Source organism: Lolium perenne, chromosome 6 (assembly GCF_019359855.2).
Source record: "Lolium perenne isolate Kyuss_39 chromosome 6, Kyuss_2.0, whole genome shotgun sequence".
NCBI classification, from domain to species: Eukaryota; Viridiplantae; Streptophyta; class Magnoliopsida; order Poales; family Poaceae; genus Lolium; species Lolium perenne.
Window position 1 is genome coordinate 170,971,981 of NC_067249.2, and position 26,488 is coordinate 170,998,468.

Below are 26,488 nucleotides of genomic sequence, written 5' to 3' on the forward strand. Positions count from 1 at the left end.
AGGGACGCAATGACAGCGACATCGAGGCCATGATCTACGGCGGCGGCTTCATTGGCGACGCCGGGGCCGGGATAGGGCCGCATGATGAGTCGGCACCGACGCAAGATGGGGAGGACATCGATGGCGCACGGCTGTTCTCCACCCAACCCATGCAGGCAACAACCATGTGTGTCGACGACTATGAGGACGCACCAACAGAGCCTCAACGACGACGGGAAGAAGGGGGAGAACCACATGACACGAGGATTCAACGACGACGAGAATAAGTGTTTGTGCGACGCGTGGATGGCGACCAACCATCACTGTATTAATGGCACCTAGCAAAAGGGAAAGGTGTACTGGGCCAAAGTGATGCAGGAGTACAATGAGAGAAAGCTTCACGCGCCGTACGAGATGCCAAGCCCTCGCACGGAAGAGTCCAGCAGAAAAAGATGGAACGACATCAAACATTAGACAAGCAAGTTCTGCTCCACCGTCGAACATGTTGTCAATAACCCCATTAGCGACACTGGAGTGATTTCAGTGGTAAGCAAACGCGCATCATCATTCTATTCTATGTACATCATTCGCAAACCATGATCCGGGCTTTAACCAACTGCAGGTATCCCGGGCCTTGGAGAGGTTCAAGGCAGTACATAAAAAGGGCTTCCATATGGTCCATTGCTGGGACAAGCTGAAGACCTTGCAAAAGTGGCAGACAAGCTTTGCGGCCTAGGATGAAGATGTGAAGAATGGGACAACGGTTGTCTGCGACGGCGAAGACGAGGATGATGGGAAGAAAGTCCTTCCACCTCGTCCCCGAGGCCATAAGGCTACCAATTCCGATCTAGCCCGGGAGGCAGCTGCCTTGCGTTCACCCAGAGCTTCGAGAAGTTGATGGCCGAGAATCTAGCCACCATGGCCAAAAGGGACCTTCGAGAAGTTGATGGCCGAGAATCTAGCCACCATGGCCAAAAGGGACGAGAAGAAGCGTCTGGAAAAAGAGGCTGTAGCTGCCATCTACGTGAACCTCACCAAAGAGGTCATTGAGGTCCAAAAGATGGACGTCGAGGCCAAAAAGGCAGACACTGATGCCAAGACCCGTGCAGAGGACAGAAGGATCATGCTAGCCGACTTGAGCAAAATGGACGATGGCACCAGGGCCTGGTTCACGAAGAAGCGCACCGAAATCCGCGCGCGAGACGCCTGATCTGCGGCGCCAATGTCTAGCACCATGACCTCCTTTTGGACTTGATATATTGTTCTGGCCATGTTGTGCCCCTTTTGAACTTCATTGCGCCGTACCATATGCAAAATGTGATAAACTTATTTGAGACCTCAATTTGTGCCAATTTAAAGCTATAATTTCGTGCAAACTTGAGCCAATTTGAAGCTATAACCTGTTTTCTGAATTTTCTGACCCTAAAATGGCCCGCACCGGAAATACGTCCCCTCGATGCAAACGAACATAACCATTTTCACGTCTGTGGACCGACATAAACGGACGGACGTTTTGACCGTCCAAAATGCGTGGACCCGCCAGAGATTTTCTAAAGCAGGTCCATCACCACGGATCCCGCCGAGAGATGAGGCGGCCGGCGGCGACGCTCCTACTTTCTCCAAAGCCGGGCAGTAGGTACCGCCCGTGGGGCCCTTGGTATCTCCGCTTCAATGAAAGCATCGGCGTGTGTCCCACTAGGCTACGCTGGACGCTCCGTAGACCTTTTCCTTTTGAACTGACGCTCCGTAGACCCGGTCCGCGGACCGCCACTCCATCCAACCTGACGTGGAGCTTTAACTGGCATCGATCCCCACCGTTGACCCGCCCTGACAGCCGAACACGCGCCGTATCTCGAGGCCGGCAGGTGGGCCCGACCCCCTCTCCCCCCCCCTAAACCCCCGGGCGTACAGAGGACGCCAACCAAAGGGCGAGAAGAGGCGTGGAGTGGGCAAAGCGGGAGAGCAGAGCAGCCGTCTCCCCATTCCCAAAACCAGTAAGCCCCTCTCCTCCCCCCGGAACCTTCCAGAACGTTCCCGAACCCTAGCGCGCCCTCGCTTCCCCGGCCCCGTCGCCTGGTTCCGGTGCTTCGCCTTCGCTCGGGGATCCGAAGCGCGGCGCTGGATTGCTCGTACGGCGGTAGGGTTCGATGCTCCGCTTCTGAACCGAGTTAGGGTTGGTTAACCGCGTGCGCGCCGTGCCGTACGGCCTTCGATTTCGCTTTCGATTGCGCGCTTGGTTCCCTTCTCTACGCTATAATCTGCGGCGATTCGGTCCGCCATTTTGGGGGGTTTGTGTTGGGGTTTTCTCACCGGGTGGATGCGGCGCACCGAGCGCTCGAGCAGGTGTTTTCTAGTAGTTTCCGGTATCTCGCGGCGTGTTCCCGTAGAGGAAGGACAAGTTTCCGCAATGCAGCTGCTTTCCGCTTCGATCTGGTCCTCATTTTCGTCTCGTTTACGGCGGTTATTTTTGGATACAGGTTGCCCGATTTGATCCCCCCGCGTCGTTTCGAAACGGTTGGTTAGTTGGGCTCGTTTGGGTTGTTGTTTTGCCCTCGGCTGCGCTCGTTTGCTGATCCCCAAATTTCCTCTACCGTAGCTGGCAGTTAATATTCGGCCCATTTCTGCATATAAAATCTCCGTCAGAGTTGTGGTTGTCTGCTGGTTTGTTCAGCCAACGGCACTATCTCTCGTGCTCTTGTTGTGACCCTGATTAATCGATTGTGTAGGTGCGTTTTGTTGTGGTTTTGGTCCGTTTATGGATTTAAGGACTGGCAGCGTTGGTGGTTTTTGTTTGCTGCTTGGAATTTGCTCTAGTTCCTTGCTTGGATTCGTTTTGATTTTGCTGCAAACTCGAGGAGTCTGGGAAGCAATGCTTCCCTTTACAGATCCTGATCATCCCGTCCCCATTTTGGTAGGATGTATATCCCTGTGGATTAGGATTTCCATTAAATACCTCAAGAATATTCAGTTTACCAAGTACTATTTCCTCAAATGTGTTGTGATCATGATACTGTTGTGACCCGTCATGCCGTTTCTGTGCTGACATATTCTTCAGGACAATGCAGTTTATTTACTATTACTCTGTTACACACGTTTTGTGCTCAATTCATGATCATGCACCAAAAACATTATGGTTAGTGGTTACATAACCTTGTAAGGAAATAACACAGCATTTCAAACTCAACTGAACATTGCCGTGTTCTATTCATGGTTTCCAAAGTACTGTAGTTGTGTTCCCTTCTATTTAGCATCTTAAGACGAATGACAGTGTACATCTGAATCGGTACTGTGTTATGTACTTTAGAAATTCCACAATTTGGTTTCGAAGGAAGGTCTCAGCGCTTCCTTGTATTGATAAATATAAGCGCTAGACTTGATGTTTTCTCCTTTTTATTTGGAATACACTCTTAATGTTCTTTTTACTGAGCATGTTCTAACGTATTGTACTCGGATCTTCTTTCAGGAGGGTCCTCACCATGGATCTTTCCAGTTCACTGACTTCAACCAGTGATGCTGATACAAGTGCACTCAATGCATTGCTTGATGCTTTCAGTTGCGCCTTTTCACTCGAAGATATAGCCAATGCATACTGCAGAGCCAAGGGCGATGTCAACAGAGCTGGGGATTTCTTGACTGACCTTCAACTTTCGATGCCCCAGGATAATGAAGTTGACCCAAGTGTTGAGAGCAATCTCCCCCAGATTAGTAATGCAGTTGAAGGGAATTGTATGGATAACTCAAAGCAAACAGGAACTCTTTCCTGTATCGAGAAAGCAGCTGAAGAAAGCTATGTGGAGAATTCAAGCCAAGCAAGACCACGTGAAAAGTTGCAGAAGTCTACTGCTTCATTTGGCACTGTATCCAGCATGGTGGGAAAAGGATCTGCCAGGGCTTATACTATTCCTGCAAAAAGAGCATCAGAGAAAGAAAAACCTCTGAAGGTTGAACTGCCAGAGTACATGCGAGACGATCTGAAAACAGATGAATCTGATTCTGCACCAAGGAGAGAGACTTTGGATAACAGAGATGTTGAGGAGTTCCTATTTTCTATGCTTGGAGAAGGATTTAAGCTCAACATGGAAGTGATCCGTCAGGTGCTAGGTAAACATGTTTTGCTATGCGAAGTCATTATACCCACAGATTGTATGTTGAAGCCACGTGCAATGTGCTAACTGCTGAATGTTTTTGCAGGTAGCTGTGGATATGATATCAAGAAGGTAATGAGAGATGATTGTTGTCAAGATTATGTGTTTTTTGTTGGTCTTGATTGTCATTAATGCGGAGGGGTTTAGAGTTCTTGCTTTAGGGTAGACAGCTTCATTTACTACATGTTTTCTCTTGGCCTGATTGTAGTACTGTGCTATTTATGCAGAGCATGGAGGAATTGATCTCATTTTCTGCAAATGATCTGGGCAAAAAACCAGTGAACGAAGAGGTACAAGTAAGCTCCTAATATGGCTTTATTTGAACTTTGTATGCATTTATTTATTTTTCTGTAGAGCCGGTTAATTTCTCCGTGCTGCTCAGCTGGAATCTGGTCAAGGAGTGTTTGTTGTGTTTTCATGCGTGCAATAACCTATTATTCAGAGTTTCTATGCTGAAATTTGGTCACATGCTTTAGTTGTTCCCTTTTACCATATCCATTGCTTATTTCTTGTGCTGATGCATTTATAAATTGCACTCTACATTTGTAAGATTGAAGTTATAAGCCAACTAGATTTGTAGGGTCATATGAAGATGGTAGTTTCGAATGGTAATTGGGTACCCTGTATACAATCACTGGGTGGTATATCAACATGGTAGTTTCGAATGGTAATGCCCTGTATAGAATCACTCTGTGGTTTGTTCGACTGTTAGCGTATGCGAAAGTTTCCTTTGTAGAGTGTAGACTATATTTGTCTGACAGAACGTTATGTTCTAACAAGCAAGGATGCAGTTTCGTTTGTTAAACAAGTTATAAGGTTTTGAATGACATTTAACCCAAATATATTCCTTTTCCAGGATATGGCAGTCAAATCCTCTTTTTCCACGGGAAGCAGTCTAGGATCACAATCCACATCTAGGTTTGTCTGCTTTCTTTTCTATTATTGCTTTATTCCTATATTTCCCTAAGGAATGAGACATTTATGTTTCTTATTTGTCACTTCTCTTTCTGTGGATGTGACAGTGCCCATTCTTTGAGGGAGGATAAACATAACCCAAGACCACAGATTACTCCAGGAGAGTTGCTAGAATCAATGTTCACTGCGCCTGAGAGATGCGAGGAAGAACCCAAAGGAAGACGGTATGAATTGGGTGCGAATCGGAGGAGAGTTCTTGATCAGAAACCAGTTTTAAAACCTCTTGAGGACATTTCACCATCCTCTACAGATCTTCCAGTGAAAATTATCCTAGGTAGCAAAGGTATACTGTTTATGCTTGGATCTTTCTTTGTTGTGAAATTTATGTATACTTTGTAAGGGATACTTAGCACAAAGTTTCATCAATAATGTTTGTTTATCCTGTACTCCCTCCGTCCCAGTTCGTAGGGCCTACGCGTGTCCCTAGGTCGTAAATTCTACAATGATAATGCAACACATGTATTAGAAAATATATATCATTACAAAGCTTATATGTTCTACTTTCTTATGATATAATTTTTATATTATATAAATAATATTATGTTGGCCAAATTGACAACCTAGGGATACGCGCAAGCTCTATGAACTGGGACGGAGGTAGTAACAACTTAACTTTTAGTATTGACTTAGAACTCCATAAGATCTCGAAAACTAACACTATTGTGGACTTGAAGTTTCTTTCACTGTGATAGAGGGTGTGATCAGGGATGTGTAAGCAGTTAATATTATGATCTGTGTACTCTTATGCATATGTTAAAGCTGTCTTTGATTTTGAGCTTATAGTGCTACTTTATATTCATATCTTTGGACTGAGTGAATGAATTAGGTTGCTGTTCACACGTACTTTTGTTGACATGCGTGATAGAACAGTTATAATCAACTCCTTGCGGCCTTGTTGATTAATACTCAAGTGACAGACAAAGTAACTGATCAAGCTATTGCATCTTGAAATAGTCTATATATGTTTGGACTTTGGAATGACATGTGCATGCAAATGAAAAATATGCTTATTCTAGATGAGTTATGGACCTTCAATGAAGTATTGCAACGGCATTTCAAGGGAGCCAGTTACTGCTAGGTGGTAAATGCTTTGTGGCTTGTTAATATGGGAGTTGTGATATGGCTAGTTTTGCGTGGTTGAAGTATGGGGAAGTTAGAAAACCAGCAAGTGATTTCGTCTGTGTCATGTTTTGTGAATATTATTTTAAAAGTAATTGTTACTGTCAACATGAAGCCTGCGGGTCTCAGATTCTAGGTTCTTGCTATGTGTTCTTAACATTTGTGTATTTTGAGTATATGTAGAACCAGTTGTGGGTGATGAGGATGATTATGAGAACTACCGTAAAGCTGCAAAGCAGCACTTGGATATGATGAAGCAGTACTACTACAAGGTCGGGGGTGTTTCATGATGATGTTTTTTCTTAGGCAAATAGATGTTTTTTTTTTTTTGTCTATACTGAAGATATTATCCTGAAAATTCCAGGCTGCAGATGCTTTTCGGGCGGGTAACAAGACAGAAACAGACTATCTTCTTAAGGAAGTAAGTATTAATGTTCTTTTAGTAATGATTGGGGAGTTACATTAAATAAAATAATCACTTCTGGAAGGAAGAATCAAAGAGGTCAAGAGGACATTCCATATGACTCTAGGTGTTTTGAACCTGGGACTATCTCTAATTCTCTATATTCCTAGAGAAAATAACTATGATGTATTATTGCCTTTATCTTGTCCTCTCTCTTCTGTCCGAAATTATTTTCTATATAAAACTTTTCTCTAATTTGTCTGTTTATTCAGTTGATGTGACAACCACTTCGAGAGATTAACATATTTTGATGAAACTGTTGCAAGTTTGAAGCACTAAATGTTTTTGTGTGTTCTCTGAAGGGAAAGAACTATTATAGGATGGCTCGATTATCTGAAGAAAAATCTTCTGGGGAGATCACAAAGTCCAAGCAAGTGCTCTTCCTTTTTTCATACATATTGGCTGAAACTTTTTTTTATTATAGTTGTGTAATATTAAAAAATTTAGTCCAAATTGACGGGAACAACTTTTTTGTCTTTCTGCAGACAAGAGTTAAAGAATGTGTTATGTCTTGATCTACGCTCACAAGATGCTGCAAACGTAGCAAATCTTCTGAGACTTCATCTTAGACAGTTGGCTAACATCCCATGTAATGAGTTTGGTGCATGACTCTTTGAGTTTGCTGATATTCTTTATAGGAATAATTTAATTTACCTATTTTTTGCAGCTTTTGAGAACTTGCGAGTTATTATCGGTGTTGATGATGGCACCTTCAAGATGGGACAAAGAAGGAGAAAGGTGTGCATTTCAAGATAACCAGCTTGCTGATTTTTAATTCTGAATGCACACTTGGCTACTTAGCTACATGCATGGTTCAGAAATAAATCCTTGGTCTGCATTTCTGTTCTATACAGAGTATCGATATTCACAAAATTCTCTTTGGACTAATACTAGTATCTAGGTGTTTCACTTTAATATACAATGCTTGTGATGATTGCTCAATTTCATCTTTGCTAATTTGGTTATTTTTTCAAATTTGTCCAATTAGATATCCGTGCCAACTCATTAATCAAGATAATGTCCATATTCAGAAAAATATGTCATATAAAGTTAACATAATCTAAGTATAACAAAGGAAAACTTTAAATTTTTCTATTTATAGATTAGCTAGTGTTCAGATGTTGTGCATTAGTGATTACTGAATAACCTTGCTTTACATTGTTTCTTTTCCCACACGATTTATAAACTTGTGTCTCTTATTCTTGCTGGTTCCTTTATCAAGTTTGCGTGTGCATTCTTCATGATGATTCTTGTAGGCATGTATCTTTCTGTCTTGTTTGTATTCTACGTTTGTTTGGCCAATGTCTTTTGATATAGTATGCACGGACTTTGTTAGGTCCTGTTAATTCATTCTGTTTGGTCATGTTGCGAATACTGATCTTCTGTGATGACTGATGAGGTAGCTTAAACATACCATATTTTCCATGTTGAGATATACATAGATTGATATGATTGACGTGAACTTTGTTTGGGGATGGGTGTGTAGCAAAATTTTACAAAATGACGACTTCCCAGAGTAACATGTGAATATCTGATGTTGCATGTAGTTGGTACTGTATGTCTTCATCACTTAATAAAGTTGAATGATCACAGGTGGAGAAGTTTCTGGAGAAGAAATCAGTCCAATGGACTGAAGATGAGGCCAATCCCGGGACACTGCTGATTCCGATTAATCAGGTGAAAGAATAGGTCGATGTACAAAGGTGTGTGAAGAACTGACAGAAGATATTCATAGCTGCTAGCCATATTAGCAAGTGCCGTTTTGAATCTAGGTGCTTTCTGTTCACTTCGGGATATGAAAGATGAAAGTTCCTGTGCGTTGCATTCTTTGTCTTTGCGCATAACAGATACTTTCATCCTATTTGCTACTTCGGTAGTGGCCTAAACATGAAGAAAGCTTGCACGAGGATCTGGCTGAATTGTTTGAGTAAAAAATCTTAAGCATCGAATTGCTGTCCCAGTGCTTTCTGCGTATGATTGCCCCAGTGCAGTAGCGTGATCTGATATCTGAGAGTTTACATTCTGAAACATATTCCCTTCCGTACTTCTACAGTTCTACTTATATGTTTTGCTGTTGCTCTCAAGTCGCAAATTTTATGGAGTTGGCTGGAAACATGGTGACCTGTACATATGACCTCTTTTACTATGTACACCAGATTCTAGTATATCTTAATATCTGCTCCAGAGATCAGAATAAGAGCAGGCATAGCACGACAAACACAAAGAGGAAGAACAATATCTGATGCAGAGACCTCTCCACCTCCATATGCTGCCGTCTCAGCCTAGGGCTCATGTTTTGCAGGGCAGACGGGCTGGAGTAGTATGCACTTGGCACTGGCACCTCGCCACGGAGCACCAAGGGAAGCACCGCCATTGCCATTCCTCCAAGAACACCTCCGGCCGTCGAGTGCATCACATTCACGCCGCGGCGTCCGAGCGGTGAAGGAGGGTATAGGACGTTGAACCTCGCGGTACCGGCATGGCTATGCGCTTGACTGGGTGAACGAGTCAGCCAATCGGGCTCTGTCCTCACCTGCTGAAGGTCACTGCCACCGCTGATCTGCACGGTCGGCCGGCTTGGAATGGCCGGGTGGGGCAGTGGCTTATCGGAGCGGCTGTCGCCACGGCCGTAGAGCGGCACGAGCGAGTCCAGCGTGAGCGGGCCTTTGCACACGGGGCACGGCCGCCCTGTCGAGGCGCCGACGTGCTCGCCGTCGAGGCGCAGCCACTCGTAGATGCAAGGCCAGCAGTAGAGATGGCCGCAGCGGGTGACCACCGGCTCCACGGCAAAGTCCAGGCAGATGTTGCAGTCGAAGCAGCCGCTTACCCTTTTGGATGGATCACTGCTGGGCTCGTCACTAACGCCTGTCGTGCTAGCCTGATTCATCTTGCTCCTACACCTTCAACGATTCGCGTCGCTGCAAGATGAACAAAGGGTCGAATTATATTACAAACGGCAGGAGTCAGGGAGAGAGAAAGACAGGGAGAGAAGAAGCAGCCCGCTTAACAAACTCTCACCAATCAATCGATAATCCAAGGTAGGTCACGAATCCGCCGTGGGACGGAAAATCAATCCGACCAGAGAAGACAACTAACGAGACGGGCAGAGGAAGCCACGGCAATCGCACGTTTTGTGGCGGTGCCGTTCGGGTTCATGCGCAGATGCTGTCAGATGGTGACCAAACCCGAATGGGACAGATGCTCCAACCGCAAGAGAAAGGAGCCATGGGTTTGATTGCCCGAGACAAGAGGCTTTTCAGGATATGATATTGTTCAGCCGTGAGTGACACATAATGCTCCATGCTTCCATATCGATCAGTACGGGGCAGTGATAATCTGACACGAATCGCAAGTTGTTCGACATCCACTAGCTCAGTAATTATGTTTTACCCAGCTAGCTGGAGAGGTGTACCTAAAACATGGCTCCAAAAGTCAAGCCCGGTAATTGACAGTTTGATTTTATTTTTTGCGGTGAATTGACAGCTTCAATTTAACTGTATGGGAGAGAAAAGAAAGCACTTGCATTTGTAATCTGCTCCTCAGCCGATTGACGTGCGTCCTAGCCCGTGAACTTGACTTCGGATAAGGTCGCCAGATCACTGAAACACTGACCTGATGTTATCCTCACCATTGAGGGAGTTATCCTTGTTTTCTTTAAGACAAGTGCAAGGAGGCAAGGACGCAGCATAACGGAGGGTAGGCAGGAGAACCCTATCATTAGCATGATGATATTCTTAAGTTGGCAAATGCTGCAGTGTTTTTTTTAGACTGAGTTGCCCATCAATTCTTTCTACAGGATGATATAATCGTAAAGCAGCGATAAAGCGCGGCGGTGCTGATAAGGAACAGAACAATGATGAACTAAACAATGTTAGGACTCAACACAACAAACCATTCACTTAATCTTCTGAAGCATATATAGTGATCCACGAAGACAAACAATAGAAAAATGAAGCGGAGTGGTTCTAACTTGTAACAGGATTGGCAAACAACGAATAAATACCATCATTTTCGCCACCGTTGAGACACGGACGATATTGGTCCTGTCTTCGTGGATAGAACTTGTCCATATGAAAAATTGTTGACCGGACTACTCTCACACTAGAGAGGATGGTTCTAAACTTATAATTCGGGCCCCCCTCTACCGTCGAGACATGGATGATACTACTCCCTCCAGACAAGTTTAACAGACACGCACGTAGTTTAAGACAAAGTTTAACCATTCATTTCGTCAATAAAATATAAATTTTATATCTACAAAATCTATACCATTAGATTTGGATTCAAAAGCGGTTTCCAATGATATAGTTTTTATGATATATAATCTATATTTTATTAACCAAAATAATGATCAAACCAATTTCTTAAACCACGTGCGTGCCTGTTAAACCGACACAGATGGAGTATTTCTTATGCATATACAGTTTGTTTTCTCTTTTTCTTGCTATTATATGCATTTTTTTTATTGTCGAGCTCACGGCACGTGTTATACAGTTGTTCAACTATTTTTTTGTGTGTGGCTATTAAGAACACGGTTGGCTTTGTCAACTAGAGTGGTACCGATGAGGAATAGTGTGCGACATGTCAACCAACACCCTTCCTAAATTCCAACTGGCACCCAAATTGTGCAAGTTTAATGGGTCAACCAACTCGGTGAGTGTACCCAATTGCATCCCTAATCGGCTCCTCAACGGAATAACGTGCGTCCTAGCTAGCTCCTAGACTTGACTTTGGATAAGGTGGCCAGATCGCTGAATAAAAAAAGGGAAGGGAATGGTTCTAACTTGTGATACGAATATAGGATTGACATAGTGGCACACGATGAATAATGCAGCCAACAACTTTTATCCTTTTCCTGTTGCATCGTACGCCCCCTTACCGTAGAGACACTAACGACATTTGTCGTCCATATGCAGCATCTTTTTTATTTTTATTTTCTATAAGTTATGCATCTTTCATTGACTGAGTAGAGCTCACGGCATGTTGCTTTTATGCAGTTGTTCAACTACATATTTTGTGGCTATGAGAAACGATATTGCCATTATGAGGTACAGATGATGATATGAATAGTGTGAGTGCGATATGATGAACCAACATCCATCCTAAATTCATGCTAACACCCAAATTAAGCAGTTTTAATGGGTAAACCATATGTTACTATATTGTTGAAATAATTTAGGTATAACTAGTTATTTGTTCTTATTTCCGACATTGCCTGGAAGAGTAGACGAGTAGATTGGTCTAATCTAATCAAAGCGTTACCGATACAATTGAATCCACAAACTTTCTTGTCCATATGCAGTTTCTTTTCCTTTTCCTAGTGAGGGGCGTTACCAACACGCCCCTTTTATACAATTGTTCAATTTTGTGGCTATTAAGACAGTTGTTTGCATTATCAGGTGCAAATGATGAATAGTGTGCGATACGATCAACCAACAACCACCCCAAAAGAGTGATGCTATTGGTTTATGCACGAAGTTATTCATAGGTATAGAAAATTACAGCACCCCGGTGAATGAAAAGTCGGATAGGGATCGGACACACACACACACACCAGGAAGTTCCGCATCCTAAATATCTATTGCCACCGAAATTAAGCAAGTTTAATGGGTAACCCATCTGTTATAATTTGGTTAAAATAATAATTCTACGGTTCTAAATTCTTGTCGGAGTTTCAGTGAACGTAGATATATTTTAGCCTATATTTTACCTAAATCTGTCAGCCTATATTTTAGCTATCAAGAACTAGCTGCAAACTCACACGCTGAACAATCAGCCTAGAATGCAAAGCATAGCACCAAGAACATTAGCTACTTTTGTGGGTTCTTTTGTAGTACCCTCAAATGAATGACAACCCTTCATTCTCATCCATCTAATGGCCAAAAACGTTTCATACCACTCCCAGAACTTGGCAGGTAAGTTACATACCGGTGCCAGTTTTCGTACGTAAAGGAAACAAAACATAGACGGGCCCGACCCAACAGATGGGCCCAACCCAATACTGGTCGAGGCCCAACATCTGCCGATCAAAGCGGGTAAGGGGAGAGTCGTATCCCTCTCAGAATAGTAATCGTGCACGTGCAATGCACGTGTAATCTTGAGAAAATGAATATTGCTACATATTTGTTGTTTGCCAAGTCTTTTGAATCTCACCCTCCTAAACAATTGCCTAAAGAAACCATCCATCGTTCAATCATATATGCAAATAAGCCACAAATTTAATTGATTGTTTGTTAGGATAACTATTTGAAGCAAGATCCAACATACAATTATTTTTTAATTGGTGGCATTTCTTCATGCAAAATTGGATGCACCACCCTCACTACAGAAATTTAAGATGCAAACACTAGTGGAAAAGAGGGATTTAGTCCCGGTTCGTTTGGTCCTTTAGTCCCGGTTGCGCAACCAAGACTGCGCAATCGGGACTAAAGGCATCCCCCTTTAGTCTCGGTTAAAATATTCATTACGAACCGGGACTATAGGTTAAGCGCAGGGCACAACCGTTTCTCTACCGCGACAGAGAAAATGGTCGTTTCTCTGCCGCGGCAGAGGTTTAGGGTTTTATGTTTTTCATTCAAATCTGCATGCATACATTATTCAAGGAACCACAACATCGTCATGAATATATAGACATCATCATGAAATATAGTACACGTAATGCATATTACAATATAAAGTCGATCCTCTTTACAATCTCTATTTCTATCCCTAATGTCTAAATACAAACTCTAGATGGTATTCTCCATTTGGAGCTATGACCTCCCTAATTAAGAATCCCGCCAATTCCTCTTGAATTGCTCGTATGCGATCCACCGATAGGAGAGTGCCCTGCACACGTTCCATCTAATTTAAAAAAAGGAGATCAGTATATATGAATGGAACTCAACACAATTGATGGTAATAAAATAGATTGTTAAATATTGTTCACCGTACATGAAGCGCATGTATAGCCCTTTCCGCCCCCGATGACATGCCATCTCGTGAATGAACTCGTAGATGTAGTATCAACATAAATTATTCCCGGCTTCCTGCTTCAAACATTTTACGAAAATATAGTTCGATCAAACTAATAATCAAGCATGATAATGCATGGTATTGAAAAAAAATCAAAGAGATTCACGAACATAGCTATAGTACTACTTCAACGCGATCTTGAAATGTAAGCTCCGGTTTCCATTCACCCATAGTTGTCTTGATGAACCGTTTCCAAATCCTACCTAGCAAAATAAATGAGTAAAGGAGTTCTTAATTACTTGATATTAGGAAATGAATAGAAGATGCCGATACAGGATAATAATGATTGAAATTACCTCTGGAGCATTGCACTCAGGTCCGCCCATTGCCCATGGTCTTTAGGTTTCGAGTCCATGACAAGTACTACTTTTTCAAACTGAATGATTAGCAGAATATGATGGAAGTTGCGCACACATAACTTGGAGGATTAGTTAGACTTAACATCGAGTAAGCGAAATCGAATGTCTATAGGAAAGTAACACTCACTCAAACTTGTAAGGAAAGAATATTTCATATTTGGTTTCTTGCTTTTGTAAAAACATTAGAAAGTTATCATCTGTGTCCTTGGAGAATTGTTGTACCGTAACTGGATGAACGGTATTTGGGCCAATGAACCCAATGTCATAGAGTCTGCCTCTTTTGCAATCGAGAATCTTCATTCTGCATAATATATATCATATAAAACAATATAGTGAGGATAATTGTTAGTGCCATGAACGAGCTGAGCTAGAGACTTAATTACATAAATAAATCGCTTACAGACAGTAGCAACTCATGAGAGTTTTGTCGAGGGCGTCTTGATTGAATAACTGAAATAGTTATTCAAACTCAATGTTTATCTCCTCATTTTCACAAAAGTAATGCTCATCTCTAATTCCCACTATGAGCATGTTGTTCGACTCCCTACAGGATTGCATGTACTAGTCATGCAATTTTCGCATTTGTGCTTGTAGATGCGGAAGCTGGTCAGGTTTGACGAGAGGCTGCACGTATGTGTATATGTTTGCGAAATCATCCGTGGGGAAGTAACCTTTTTATTCAACGGTTGTACCAAGTTCTTTAGCCAACCGTGTGACCATTCATGTCGTCTCCGGATCATCATAGGATTGCACGACCAAGGGGGGTTGAAATTGGTTTTTCTGTTCTCTGAGCTGGTCAATTGTTTTCCCTTTTGCTGGTTTACTTCCATGCTTTGCTCAAAATCCGCTCTCGAGGACCGTGTAAGAGCACAATCATAATCTATTGCCAACTCAGTTGGCTTTGCTCGCGTCTTGGCAAAGTGCCTCACTGTATGCGGTGGTATATACTGCTTTGGTGGGAGCTTCTTCGGTGCAAAATGCTGCTTCATCTCGGACCTTGAGATAGCGGCGAGTTCCTCATAAGTCTTCTCGTATGGCAACTTGGGAGGAGACTTCTTCGCGGCCGAGGATCTCTTCGCGGCTCTAATACTTGCCACATCACTCTTCCTCTTTTGCCGAGTCTGCTTAGGCGACAGAGTCGGCGGAGTCTCCTGACGCGGAGGAGCGGCGGAGACTGCTCACGCGGAGGAGATGAAGAAAGCGGTGAAGAATGAGCTGGAGGTGGCATTGACTTCGAATTTGGAAGCACAATGTATTCCTTTCGCCATAAAATGGTGCCTCTAAAGGCTTCTCCTAGTTTAGTCAGATCCCCATCTTCACCTGCAGGGAACTCAAGCTTCACCGGCTCCAATCCTGGCATCACTTCATCCACCCCAGTAACCACATAGACATCTGGAATCGGACGGAAATGGTAAGTTGTTGTAGGTCTAGGACGTAAGACAAGGCCGACCGCCGCCTTCATGGTTGTGTTCACAACTTTGACATGCAGCTAACAATGTTGGCTATCTGTGATATCATCCACGGGGTAGCGAGGAGCCAACATCACTGAATCATCATTGGTCTCGAGCTGCGTGGAAGCCATGCTTCTTTTCCGCTGAGATTGCTGCGGGCCGGTAGCATCGAATGCAGGATCTTCATGCTGTCGCTGAGATTGTTGGCCAAGTACTTCGTTAATTTGGGCCTGATGTGACCTCATTTATTCCTGCTGCGACCTCAATGTTTCTTCTACCTCCGCCATCCAGTCTGCTTCCCTTGCCTTTTTCCTCTCATGGATTTTATCATAAAAATCTCTTCCTTTTCCTCGGGAAACCCAAACTTCCATGGAAGGGAGCCATGCGTGCCTTGTGTTATCCGCCATGTTCAACATTTCCAAGGGCGCCTGTCATCTTGTCATTCTATCTCTCGGAATGGAACTTCCCCTCCCGCACCTCCTTATGTGCAGTTATAAGGGCTTTAGCAGGTTTTTTGATATTTTATTTTGTATAAATACAAAGCCCTGTTTCTGGATCCAACATTCCCCCAACCCCGTAGAACCACTCCTTCGTCCGTTCGCTCCCATCCGGTCTCTGGATTGATCTCTTTTTTGATTAGTTCCTTCTCAACTTTCTCCCACTTATGCCTGTTAGACTTGTAGCCACCTGGACTCATAACATGGTGATATATTTTTAAATTTGCATTTGCCTTATTTATTTCCTACCTTTTCTTAGCTTCAACTGAATTCTTGAACAACACAAATTCATCCCAGTGATCTTTTGGCTACTCGTTCTCTCTAGTGAACTACGAAGTCTTGTTTTTCAGCACATAATCATGGTACTATCTTTTCTCGTGGTTCTTGAATTGGTCGGTCATCTTCTTAAGATACCAGGCCTTGACTTTTCGCTCTATCTTTTTGTCTAAGGGATCTTCCTCTGGAGGTAGGGTGAAATGTGCTATAAGCGTATTCCAAAGGTCCTCTTTACATATATCCTCGACAAAACTAACTCCTTTAGCCTTTGGCTTGTTCCATTCTCGAACGGTGATCGGGATGATGTCCCTAATAACAACTCTGCATTAATTTACAAATAATCTTGCGGTCATCAAGGGAGTAATCGGTTGGCCATCATCAGCGGCTTCGTCGATGTTGAACCTAGCATTATCGCTCAACTTTTTGGCCGGACCTCGTTTATTTACAGAAGATTGGCTCGATCCGGAGGGCTCAAAGAAGAAACAATTAATCATCAATATAGAAATCAGTTAATGCATCTAGTCAGCAACAACTTAATTTATATACCTCGCTGGACTTTGTAATAACTAAGGTTCCACCGGAGCCGTCATCTTGTCTCTCACCGGATCTGTCATCTTCTCCCTCACTGGAGCCATCTTTTCGCTCGAGATCCTCCGCTCCCTCACCGGAGTCATTCAGATACATTGAAGAAAAAAATATGGCCGGAGGCCAGGGCTCACCAGCGGTGGCGTCGACGCGCGCAGCGGCAGAGGATGGAGGCGACGAAGGAGGAGGGCGCCGGCGCCGTTAGCGGAGGCGTGGATTTTTTGGACAGCCTGGCGGCATCGTTCTCTGCTTCTCCGCGTGAATGATCTGCGCGGAGAAGAAGAGGTAACACTTATAGTGGAGGGACCTTTAGTCCCGGTTGGTGGCATCAACCGGGACTAAAGGGGGGTCTGCATCTTTCGGGTGCGCGCCCAAATGCACCCTTTAGGCCCAGTTGGTATTACCAACCGAGACTAAAAAGGGTGTTTTGGATTTGTGTTTCAAATTTTTTATTTGAAGTGATTCCCGCCTTATTTCATATCAGAAAATAACATATAGCATATCAAAATGTTCATTTTTTCTATATAATAAAAATATTATTTATTCTTTATAAAAATTTAATTATTTAAGAATTCTTATGTAAAGTGTTTGATTATGAAGTTAAATAACTTATGCATAATTTTGAATGTGACAAAACTTTCAACATGAAAAGTGTTTAATTTAGATAATTAATCTAAAACCATTTTATGCTTTCTAAAACAATTATTTTAACTATTTAAACTATTAACCATTTTGCCATTTTTAATCTAAAATGCATTAACTTATATCTTTTGCATATTTTCTATTTTGAAAAATCTTTCAACATAAAAAGTGTTTGAATTAGGATAATTAATCCAAAACTATTTCATGTTTTCTAGAATAATCATTATAACTATTCAAACTATTAACCATTTTGCCATTTTTTATTTAAAATGCATTAACTTATATATTTTGCATATTTTCTATTCCGACAAAGCTTTCAACATAAAAATTGTTTCAATTTGGATAATTAATCTAAAACATTTTATGTTTTCAAAAATAATTATTATAACTATTCAAACTATTAACCATTTTGGCATTTTCAATTTAAAATGCATTAACTTATATCTTTTGCATAAATTCTATTCCGACAAAGCTTTCCACATGAAAAGTGTTTGAATTTCGATAATTACTCTAAAACCATTTTATGTTTCATAAAATAATTATTCTAACTATTCAAACTATTAAGCATGTTGCCATTTTCAATTTAAAATGCATTAACTTATATCTTTTGCATATTTCCTATTTTGACAAAGCTTTCAACATGTAAAGTGTTTGAATTTGGATAACTAATTTGAAACCATAATCATAGTGGATGATGCGGATAAAGATAAAGATGAGGAGGAGGAAAAAGAGGAAACCAGAGCTGGTGGGTGCAACCGGGAGTAAAGGATATTTCGGCTGCCGCTCAGAATGCTCGCGTGAGGCCAACCTTTAGTCCCGGTTGGTGGGTGCAACCGGGACTAAAGGTGTTTTTTTGGGCCATTTAATAAAACTGTCGGCGGGATAAGGATGTGTGGGCAACCTTTAGTCCCGGCTGGTGGGTGCAACCGGGACTAAAGGTGGGTTTTTGTGCCATCTAACAAAACTGTCGGCGGGATAAGGACGTGTAGATGGACACACTGCTCGGTGAGATAAGGCATGTAGCGCACGACGCCCTGTCGGAGGACCAAGATGAAGGAGGGAGCGGCGCTGGGCCTATAAAAGGAGCGTCGATAATCGCAAGCAACTCAACAAGCCAACCGGGAGCTTTGTTCCCATGGCCGGAGGAAAGGGTTGGGAAATATCCCGTGGCGGAGCTTCTCGAAGATGTCATTGGTGCGCACGCTCAATGACATCTTCGAGAAGCTCGCCCCGGGAAATTTCCCCTCAAGGCCATGAACGCCTCCATCTCCATTGTTGGTCTATTCCTGTCAGCAGACTCTTCTCTCTCTTGCAAACTCTTTCTATGGTAGGTCACAACCTCCATTTAACTAGCAAAAACAAGCCAACCACGAAGGTAGGGAGCTTCGTCCCCATGGCCGGAGGAATGGGTTGGGAAATACCTACATTGATATACGGAGATGATACGTCTCCAACGTATCTATAATTTCTGATGTTCCATGCTAGTTTTATGACAATACCTACATGTTTTGCTCACACTTTATAATGATTTTATGCATTTTCCGGGACTAACCTATTAACAAGATGCCAAGGTGCCAGTTCCTGTTTTCTGCTATTTTTGGTTCCAGAAAAGCTGTTCGGGCAATATTCTCGGAATTGGACGAAACAAAAGCCAAACCGCCTATTTTACCGAGATGGACCCAGAACACCGAAGGAGAGACGAAGAGGAGCCAAGGGGGCCCCACACCACCTGGCGGCGCGGCCAAGGAAGGGGGCGCGCCCAGCTATGGGGTGGGCCCCTCGGGACCCCTCCGACGCCGCCCTTTCGCCTATATAATCCCTCGTGACGCGAAAACCCTATATCACCCGATCATATTCCAGAAAGACTCCAGGAGCTCCTCCGCCATCGCGAAACCAAGATTCGGGGGACAGAATCTCTGTTCCGGCACGCCGCTGGGACGGGGAAGTGCCCCTGGAAGCCATCTCCATCGACGCCACCGCCTCCATCATGCTCTGTGAGTAGTTCCCCCATGGACTACGCGTTCTAGCAGTAGCTAGTTGGTACTCTCTCTCCCATGTACTTCAATACAATGATCTCATGAGCTGCCTTACATGATTGAGATCCATCTGATGTAATCGGTGTTGTGTTTGTTGGGATCCGATGAATTGTTACATTATGATCAGTCTATCTATATAAGTTTGTGAAGTTATTGTTGCTCAATCTTGTTGTGTTTAATGCTTGTCACTAGTGCACGAGTGACATGACCTTAGATTCAAGCTCTATAATTATTGCTTAGATTGTATCTACAAGTTGTTTGCACGTGTCTATGTCCGGAACCCGAGGCCCCAGAGTGACAACAACTGGGATAACTGGAGGGGATGGCTTAGATATGAGGATCACATGTTTTCACCAAGTGTTAATGCTTTGCTCCGGTGCTCTATTAAAAGGAGTACCTTAATTACCAGTAGATTCCCTTGAGGCCCGGCTGCCACCGGCTGGTAGGACAAAAGATGTTATGCAAGTTTCTCATTACGAGCACGTATGACTATATATGGAAAACATGCCTACATGATTAATAAACCGATGTTCTGTCTTAATGCTATTTCAATCCTATCAATTGCACAACTGTAATTTGTTCACCCAACACTTGTCACTTGTTATTGGAGAGTTACCACTAGTGTAGATAGCTGGGAACCCCGGTCCATCTTTCATCATCAAATAATCACTCGGTCTTATATGCCATTAGAAGTAGTATCAACTATTTTCTGGTGCCATTGCATCTGTGTTACTGCCATTGCTGCTGTGTTACTGTTGCTATTGCTCTCATATTACTGCTGCTTTCACATCACCCCTGTTACTAGTGCTTTTCCAGGTGCAGATGAATTGACAACTCAGTTGTTAAGGCTTATAAGTATTTTTTGTCTCCCCTTGTGTCGAATCAATAAATTTGCGTTTTACTTCCCTCGAAGACTGTTGCGATCCCTGATGCGTGTGGTTGGCACGTCCGTTGGGAACCCCAAGAGGAAGGTGTGATGCGCACAGCGGCAAGTTTCCCTCAGTAAGAAACCAAGGTTTAATCGGACCAGTAGGAGTCAAGAAGCACGTTGAAGGTTGATGGCGGCGAGATGTAGTGCGGCGCAACACCAGTGATTCCGGCGCCAACGTGGAACCTGCACAACACAACCAAGATACTTTGCCCCAACGAAACAGTGAGGTTGTCAATCTCACCGGCTTGCTGTAACAAAGAGTTAACCGTATTGTGTGGAAGATGATTGTTTGCAGAAAAGAGAACAAGATTGGCAAGAGATTGTATTTCAGTAAAGAGAATTGGACCGGGGTCCACAGTTCACTAGAGGTGTCTCTCCCATAAGACGAACAGCATGTTGGGTGAACAAATTACAGTTGGGCAATTGACAAATAAAGAGAGCATGACCATGCACATACATATCATGATGAGTATAGTGAGATTTAATTGGGCATTACGACAAAGTACATAGACCGCCATCCAACTGCATCTATGCCTAAAAAGTCCACCTTCAGGTTATCATCCGAACCCCCTCCAGTATTAAGTTGCTAACAACAGACAATTGCATTAAGTATTGCGCGTAATGTAACTAGTGACTACATCCTTGAACATAGCACTAATGTTTTATCCCTAGTGGCAACAGCACAACACAACCTTAGAACTTTCATCACATCGTCCCGGTGTTAATGCGGGCATGAACCCACTATCGAGCATAAGTACTCCCTCTTGGAGTTACAAGCATCTACTTGGCCAGAGCATCTACTAGTAACGGAGAGCATGCAAGATCATAAACAACACATAGCATAACTTTGATAATCAACATAACAAGTATTCTCTATTCATCGGATCCCAACAAACGCAACATATAGAATTACGGATAGATGATCTTGATCATGTTAGGCAGCTCACAAGATCCGACAATGATACCACAATGGGGAGAAGACAACCATCTAGCTACTGCTATGTACCCATAGTCCAGGGGTAGACTACTCACACATCACACCGGAGGCGACCATGGCGGCGTAGAGTCCTCCGGAGATGATTCCCCTCTCGGCAGGGTGCCGGAGGCGATCTCTGGATCCCCCGAGATGGGATCGGCGGCGGCGGCGTCTCTGGAAGGTTTTCCGTATCGTGGTTCTCGGTACTGGGGTTTTCGTCACGGAGACTTTTTATAGGCGGAAGGGCAGGTCAAGAGGCGGCACGGGGGCCCCACACTACAGGCCGGCGCGGCCAAGGGGGGGGGCCGCGCCGCCCTATAGTGTGGCCCCTCCGTGGCCCCTCTTCGTCTCTCCTTCGGACTTCTGGAAGCTTCGTGAGAAAATAGGCCCCTGGGCTTTGATTTCGTCCAATTCCGAGAATATTTCCTTACTAGGATTTCTGAAACCAAAAACAGCAGAAACAAAGAATCGGCACTTCGGCATCTTGTTAATAGGTTAGTTCCAGAAAATGCACGAATATGACAGAAAGTGTGCTTAAAACATGTAGATAACATCAATAATGTGGCATGGAACATAAGAAATTATCGATACGTCGGAGACGTATCAGCAGCCCCAAGCTGAGTTCTGCTCGTCCCAGCAGGTAAAATGATAACACGTATAATTTCTGGAGTGACATGCCATCATAATCTTGATCATACTATTTGTAAAGCATATGTAGTGAATGCAGCGATCAAAACAATGTATATGACATGAGTAAACAAGTGAATCATAAAGCAAAGACTTTTCATGAATAGCACTTCAAGACAAGCATCAATAAGTCTTGCATAAGAGTTAACTCATAAAGCAATAATTCAAAGTAGAGATATTGAAGCAACACAAAAGAAGATTAAGTTTCAGCGGTTGCTTTCAACTTGTAACATGTATATCTCATGGATATTGTCAACATAGAGTAATATAATAAGTGCAATAAGCAAGTATGTAGGAATCAATGCACAGTTCACACAAGTGTTTGCTTCTTGAGGTGGAGAGAAATAGGTGAACTGACTCAACATTGAAAGCAAAAGAATGGTCCTCATAGAGGAAAAGCATCGATTGCTATATTTGTGCTAGAGCTTTGATTTTGAAAACATGAAACAATTTTGTCAACGGTAGTAATAAAGCATATGCATCATGTAAATTATATCTTATAAGTTGCAAGCCTCATGCATAGTGTACCAATAGTGCCCGCACCTTGTCCTAATTAGCTTGGACTACCTGGATTATCACCGCAATACATATGCTTTAACCAAGTATCACAAAGGGGTACCTCTATGCCGCCCTTTGTACAAAGGTCTAAGGAGAAAGCTCGCATTTGGATTTCTCGCTTTTGATTATTCTCAACTTAGACATCCATACCGGGACAACATAGACAACAGATAATGGACTCCTCTTTTAATGCTTTAAGCATTCAACAACAATTAATAATTTTCTCATTTGAGATTTGAGGATTGTTGTCCAAAACTGAAACTTCCACCATGGATCATGGCTTTAGTTAGCGGCCCAATGTTCTTCTCTCACAATATGCATGCTCAAACCATTCAACTCAGTGTAGATCGCCCTTACTTCAGACAAGACGAACATGCATAGCAACTCACATGAAATTCAACCAATGAATAGTTGATGGCGTCCCCAGTAAACATGGTTATCGCACAACAAGCAACTTAATAAGAGATAAAGTGCATAATTACATATTCAATACCACAATAGTTTTTAAGCTATTTGTCCCATGAGCTATATATTGCAAAGGTGAATGATGGAATTTTAAAGGTAGCACTCAAGCAATTTACTTTGGAATGGCGGAAAATACCATGTAGTATAGGTAGGTATGGTGGACACAAATGGCATAGTGGTTGGCTCAAGTATTTTGGATGCATGAGAAGTATTCCCTCTCGATACAAGGTTTAGGCTAGCAAGGCTTATTTGAAACAAACACAAGGATGAACCGGTGCAGCAAAACTCACATAAAAGACATATTGAAAACATTATAAGACTCTACACCGTCTTCCTTGTTGTTCAAACTCAATACTAGAAATTATCTAGACCTTAGAGAAACCAAATATGCAAACCAAATTTTAGCATGCTCTATGTATTTCTTCATTAATGGGTGCAAAGCATATGATGCAAGAGCTTAAACATGAGCACAACAATTGCCAAGTATCACATTACCCAAGACATTTATAGCAACTACTACATGTATCATTTTCCAATTCCAACCATATAACAATTTAACGAAGGAGAAACTTCGCCATGAATACTATGAGTAGAAACCAAGGACATACTTGTCCATATGCTACAGCGGAGCGTGTCTCTCTCCCATAAAGTGAGTGCTAGGATCCATTTTATTCAAACAAAACAAAAAAACAAACCGACGCTCCAAGAAAAAGCACATAAGATGTGATGGAATAAAAATATAGTTTCAGGGGAGGAACCTGATAATGTTGTCGATGAAGAAGGGGATGCCTTGGGCATCCCCAAGCTTAGACGCTTGAGTCTTCTTGATATATGCAGGGGTGAACCACCGGGTGCATCCCCAAGCTTAGAGCTTTCACTCTCCTTGATCATGTTGCATCATACTCCTCTCTTGATCCTTGAAAACTTCCTCCACACCAAACTCGAAACAACTCATTAGAGGGTTAGTGCACAATATAAATTGACATATTCAGAGGTGAGACAATCATTCTTAACACTTCTGGACATTGCATAATGCTACTGGACATTAGTGGATCAAAGAAATTCATCCAACATAGCGAAAGAGGCAATGCGAAATAAAAGGCAGAATCTGTCAAAACAGAACAGTTCGTATTGACGAATTTTAAAATGGCACCAGACTTGCTCAAATGAAAATGCTCAAATTGAATGAAAGTTGCGTACATATCTGAGGATCATGCACGTAAATTGGCTTAATTTTCTGAGTTACCTACAGGGAGGTGGACCCAGATTCGTGACAGCAAAGAAATCTGGAACTGTGCAGTAATCCAAATCTAGTACTTACTTTTCTATCAACGGCTTAACTTGGCACAACAAAACACAAAACTAAGATAAGGAGAGGTTGCTACAGTAGTAAACAACTTCCAAGACACAAAATAAAAACAAAGTACTGTAGGTAAAAACATGGGTTGTCTCCCATAAGCGCTTTTCTTTAACGCCTTTCAGCTAGGCGCAGAAAGTGTATATCAAGTATTATCAAGAGACGAAGTGTCAACATCATAATTTGTTCTCATAATAGAATCAAAAGGTACCTTCATTCTCTTTCTAGGGAAGTGTTCCATACCTTTCTTGAGAGGAAATTGATATTTTATATTACCTTCCTTCATATCAATGATAGCACCAACAAGTTCGAAGAAAAGGTCTTCCCAATATAATGGGACAAGATGCATTGCAATCAATATCCAAGACAACAAAATCAACGGGAACCAGGTTATTGTTAATGGTAATGCGAACATTATCAACTTTACCCAAAGGTTTCTTTGCAGAATGATCAGCAAGATTAACATCCAAATAACAATTTTTCAGCGGTGGCAAGTCAAGCATATTATAAATTTTCTTAGGCATAACAGAGATACTTGCACCAAGATCACATAAAGCATTACAATCAAAATCTTTAATCTTCATCTTAATGATGGGCTCCCAACCATCCTCTAACTTTTTAGGAATAGAGGCTTCACGCTCTAGTTTCTCTTCTCTAGCTTTTATGAGAGCATTTGTAATATGATGCGTGAAAGCCAAATTTATAGCACTAGCATTAGGACTTTTAGCAAGTTTTTGCAAGAACTTTATAACTTCAGAGATGTGGCAATCATCAAAATTCAAACCATTATAATCTAAAGCAATGGGATCATCATCCCCAATGTTGGAAAAAATTTCAGCGGCTTTATCACGAGTTTCAATGATTTAGCAGTTTCGAGCAGTTTTTCGCGCTTTGCATTCGAAGTGGAAACATTGCTAACACCAATTCTTTTATTAGTATGAGTAGGAGGTGCAGCAACATGTGTAGCATTAGCATTACTAGTGGTGGTAATAGTCCAAACTTTAGCTATATTCTTCTCTTTAGCTAGTTTTTCATTTTCTTCTCTATCCCACCTAGCACGCAGTTCAGCCATTAATCTTATATTCTCATTAATTCTAACTTGAATGGCATTTGCTGTAGTAGTAATTTTATTATGATGATTCTCATTAGGCAAAACTTTTGATTTCAAAAGATCAACATCAATGACAAGACTATCGACTTTAGAAGCAAGTATATCAATTTTCCCAAGCTTTTCTTCAACAGATTTGTTAAAAGCAGTTTGTGTACTAATAAATTCTTTAAGCATGGCTTCAAGTCTAGGGGGTGAACTCCTACTATTGTTGTAAGAATTCCCATAAGAATTACCATAGCCGTTGCCATTATTATAAGGATATGGCCTATAGTTGTTACTAGAATTGTTCCGGTAAGCATTGTTGTTGAAATTATTATTTTTAATGAAGTTTACATCAACATGTTCTTCTTGTGCAACCAATGAAGCTAATGGAACATTATTAGGATCAATATTAGTCCTATCATTCACAAGCATAGACATAATAGCATCAATCTTATCACTCAAGGAAGAGGTTTCTTCGACAGAATTTACCTTCTTACCTTGTGGAGCTCTTTCCGTGTGCCATTCAGAGTAGTTGATCATCATATTATCAAGAAGCTTTGTTGCTTCACCAAGAGTGATGGACATAAAGGTACCTCCAGCAGCTGAATCCAATAAATTCCGTGAAGAAAAATTTAGTCCTGCATAGAAGGTTTGGATGATCATCCAAGTAGTCAGTCCATGGGTTGGGCAATTTTTAACCAGAGATTTCATTCTTTCCCAAGCTTGAGCAACATGTTCAGCATCTAATTGTTTAAAATTCATTATGCTACTCCTCAAAGATATAATTTTAGCAGGGGATAATATCTACCAATAAAAGCATCCTTGCATTTAGTCCATGAATCAATACTATTCTTAGGCAGAGATAGCAACCAATCTTTAG

General features: G+C 42.2%; 2 protein-coding genes across 5 annotated transcripts in view; one reads left to right on the forward strand and one right to left on the reverse strand.

Annotated features, from left to right (window-relative positions):
- LOC127306943 (putative nuclear RNA export factor SDE5) overlaps positions 1-8,630 on the forward strand; it is an 87,714-nt gene extending 79,084 nt beyond the window's left edge. Inside the window, exons 1-12 of one of the 4 annotated variants that reach the window (XM_051337645.2) lie at positions 1,901-1,973; positions 3,443-4,080; positions 4,171-4,196; positions 4,352-4,420; positions 4,981-5,042; positions 5,147-5,382; positions 6,402-6,490; positions 6,583-6,639; positions 6,984-7,051; positions 7,167-7,270; positions 7,349-7,419; positions 8,275-8,630. In XM_051337645.2, the coding sequence (XP_051193605.1) occupies positions 3,456-4,080; positions 4,171-4,196; positions 4,352-4,420; positions 4,981-5,042; positions 5,147-5,382; positions 6,402-6,490; positions 6,583-6,639; positions 6,984-7,051; positions 7,167-7,270; positions 7,349-7,419; positions 8,275-8,370 (1,503 nt within the window). In that variant the 5' untranslated portion in view covers positions 1,901-1,973; positions 3,443-3,455 and the 3' untranslated portion in view covers positions 8,371-8,630. The other 3 variants (XM_071822796.1, XM_051337643.1, XM_051337644.1) reach the window with 3 other exon arrangements.
- Positions 8,631-8,846: 216 nt separating this feature from the next.
- LOC127306945 (E3 ubiquitin-protein ligase RMA1H1) lies at positions 8,847-9,918 on the reverse strand. Its single transcript, XM_051337647.2, has 2 exons — positions 9,700-9,918; positions 8,847-9,599 (listed from the first exon to the last, which is right to left on the reverse strand). Exon 2 carries the CDS (start codon positions 9,566-9,568, stop codon positions 8,870-8,872), a length of 699 nt encoding a protein of 232 aa, XP_051193607.1. The 5' UTR covers positions 9,569-9,599; positions 9,700-9,918; the 3' UTR covers positions 8,847-8,869.
- Between the last annotated feature and the right edge of the window lie 16,570 nt (positions 9,919-26,488).

Bases quoted from the DNA above. Each gene is read 5' to 3' on its own strand.
- LOC127306945 (XM_051337647.2), bottom strand. From the start codon at position 9,568: ATGAATCAGGCTAGCACGACAGGCGTTAGTGACGAGCCCAGCAGTGAT.